The following is a 2,282-nucleotide window of genomic DNA, read 5'->3' on the forward strand; positions in this document are numbered from 1 at the left end:
CCCTCCCACCCAGCTGACCCCCGAAGCCCAGGTCCCTATCAGTAACACTCAAAGCCTACGGTTCCCACCACCAAAGAGCACCACCCACACGCCCATCACTGGCGGTCTTCAAGAGAAAGCAGTGCATCACTCACGGTAACACTCAACTCTCACTCCAATTCCAAACCTTTAAAACCTTATCGGGCCTGCTTTGGTCTCTAAGAAAGGTCAGGCACTACCTGCGACAGAATTCATGGAGCTTAACTGGCATTGTTCCCAGGGCACAAGAAGCATGGCAGGCACTTGCTGTGCTCACACAAGTCCCCACCTGTGGGCGCTGAGCCGGGTGCACACAGGGACATGGAGGGTGGGGGAATCGTGTCCTTCCTATCACGGTAGCCCAGTGCCTGACGCAGGGCACAGCACAAGGCACAGCCCAGGGCCTGATACAGGCCAGGCCCGGATACGGCCCACGGTCTGGGTATAGCCCAGGGCCCAGGTACAGCCCAGAATCCAAGCACAGCCCAGGGCCCAGTATTGCCCACGGTCCGGGTACGGCCCAGGGTCTGGGTACAGCCCAGGGTTTGGCACTTGTGAGCGCTTGGCAAACACTCAGCAAAAGGATGCACGATGGCAAGGACAAGCGTCGGAGAGGCTGGGTGGACATGTCCTTCAGCACAGGATGGTCTGGCTGGGGCAGTGCCAACTCAAGGCACCAACAAGGCCTCGTTCCTTCACCAGGACCGTAAGGGAGCCCACGGGACAAGTGTTCTGGGGTGACAGTGGCCCTGAAGTAAGTCTACCTGCAAGGTGTCTACTTCAAGACCACCTTACATATTTAATCCCGTGGAGCGTCGTTCTGCCATTTTCAGCAGGATGTTCCCTTGAATCGAGCTCGGGGCAGCGAGCCCGGGACAGGGTCATGGCCCGTGTCAAGCCCAGGACAGGCTTGTGGCCTTCGAGTCAAGAGGGGGACAGGCTCGTGGCCCTGCATCGAGCCCGGAACAGGCTTGTGGCACAGCCACGCCCGGGTATCTGATCTGAGGCCACAGCTCACACCCGATGGAATGAGAACTTTCCCTGAACTACTTCCCTGTTGTTGATCTCCTTCCCAATCCACAGCTGACTGTGAACAGAAGCACTGAACCTTGTCCGTTTTGGGGACGTCCAGGTGAAAGCACTCTGAAGCACCAGCCCAACGTCCTCCCAGGACAAGTCACGAGCCTATGGATGTGCCGTGCGCAGCCGTGGACTCACCTCTCTCAGCAGTAGGATGAAGGAGGCAAAGTAGAACACATACACCATCCCCACCAGCCAGTGCAAGAACATGGTGGTGCCTGGGGCTGACTGGAAGCTCAGCTCTCGGTCCTTCAGAGTGGCATCAAACATCTCCTGGACACACAGACAGGGAGAAGGGTTAACACACCCACCTCCCAAGAAGCCAGGCAGCTGAGGCTCAAGTAGGTGGCACGGCTCTGGGGCCACAGCCCTCCTACTGTCATCGTGTGGCATCAGAAAGACACGTGGTGTGACTGGAGACGACTTCAGGGTGTGGACACGTTGAAGGCACTTAAAAAGCAGGACGGGGTGGGCCGTGGCTCCCCAGCCCCGCTCCGGTGACGTCAATTCTGTGGTGCTGAGCTCGACTGCAGAGTGGCGCGGGAGGAGGGCACGCCCTCAGAGCCAGCCACAGGTGGCTTCTCTGCACGTGGGACCTCTGCGGGGACGCAGACTGACGACCACTGCCAGCCACTGAGGGTCCCGGTCAAGTCAGGCCCCCGCTGGTGACCACAACACCAGGGCGTGATCTACTGCATGGGCACAGCCTTCTTGCCGGCACTCTCTGTGCGCACATGACCTTGCAGCATCACAAGCTGAGTTGGAGAGTTCTCCACTAGTTGTTAGAGCTTCCAGCAAAGAAATCAGACATCAAATGTGCACAGAACACTGAAAGCTCTCAGCCACACTCAAGACGCCGCAGAGAGGACGCTCAGAAAGACCCCGACCAGCAAGGTCCAAGGGTTACTGCCCTTCAACGGACACTCTCGCTCACACCCCCGTCTAAGCCCCCCACAGTGTGGACTAGCTCACAGCCCCAAGCATCCCAGAGCACAGGACCAGCTCACAGCCCCAAGCCCCCCACGGTGCAAGACCAGCTCACCAGGGAACAGATGTCCAGCCACCAGCCGCAGATGAGCGGGAACACGCCAATTTCCACTACCACCAGCAATGAGACCTGGGGGGGACAAAGTGCCATCAGTGCGGCCACCGAGTGTGGAGAAAGGGTTACAGTTAACTACAAA

At 58.6% G+C, this 2,282-nt stretch overlaps 1 protein-coding gene across 1 annotated transcript in view; it reads right to left on the reverse strand.

Moving 5' to 3' along the window:
- MARCHF6 (membrane associated ring-CH-type finger 6) overlaps window positions 1-2,282 on the reverse strand; it is a 57,991-nt gene that overhangs the window by 29,400 nt on the left and 26,309 nt on the right. Inside the window, exons 13-15 of the mRNA XM_007955811.1 lie at window positions 2,141-2,275; window positions 1,237-1,371; window positions 308-422 (exon numbers count right to left, since the gene is read on the reverse strand). Coding sequence (XP_007954002.1) covers window positions 308-422; window positions 1,237-1,371; window positions 2,141-2,275 — 385 coding nt within the window. The remainder of the gene's footprint in view (window positions 1-307; window positions 423-1,236; window positions 1,372-2,140; window positions 2,276-2,282) is intronic.

Source organism: Orycteropus afer, unplaced genomic scaffold (genome assembly GCF_000298275.1).
Source record: "Orycteropus afer afer isolate SDZICR_OR568_19922 unplaced genomic scaffold, OryAfe1.0 scaffold00541, whole genome shotgun sequence".
Lineage (NCBI taxonomy): Eukaryota > Metazoa > Chordata > Mammalia > Tubulidentata > Orycteropodidae > Orycteropus > Orycteropus afer.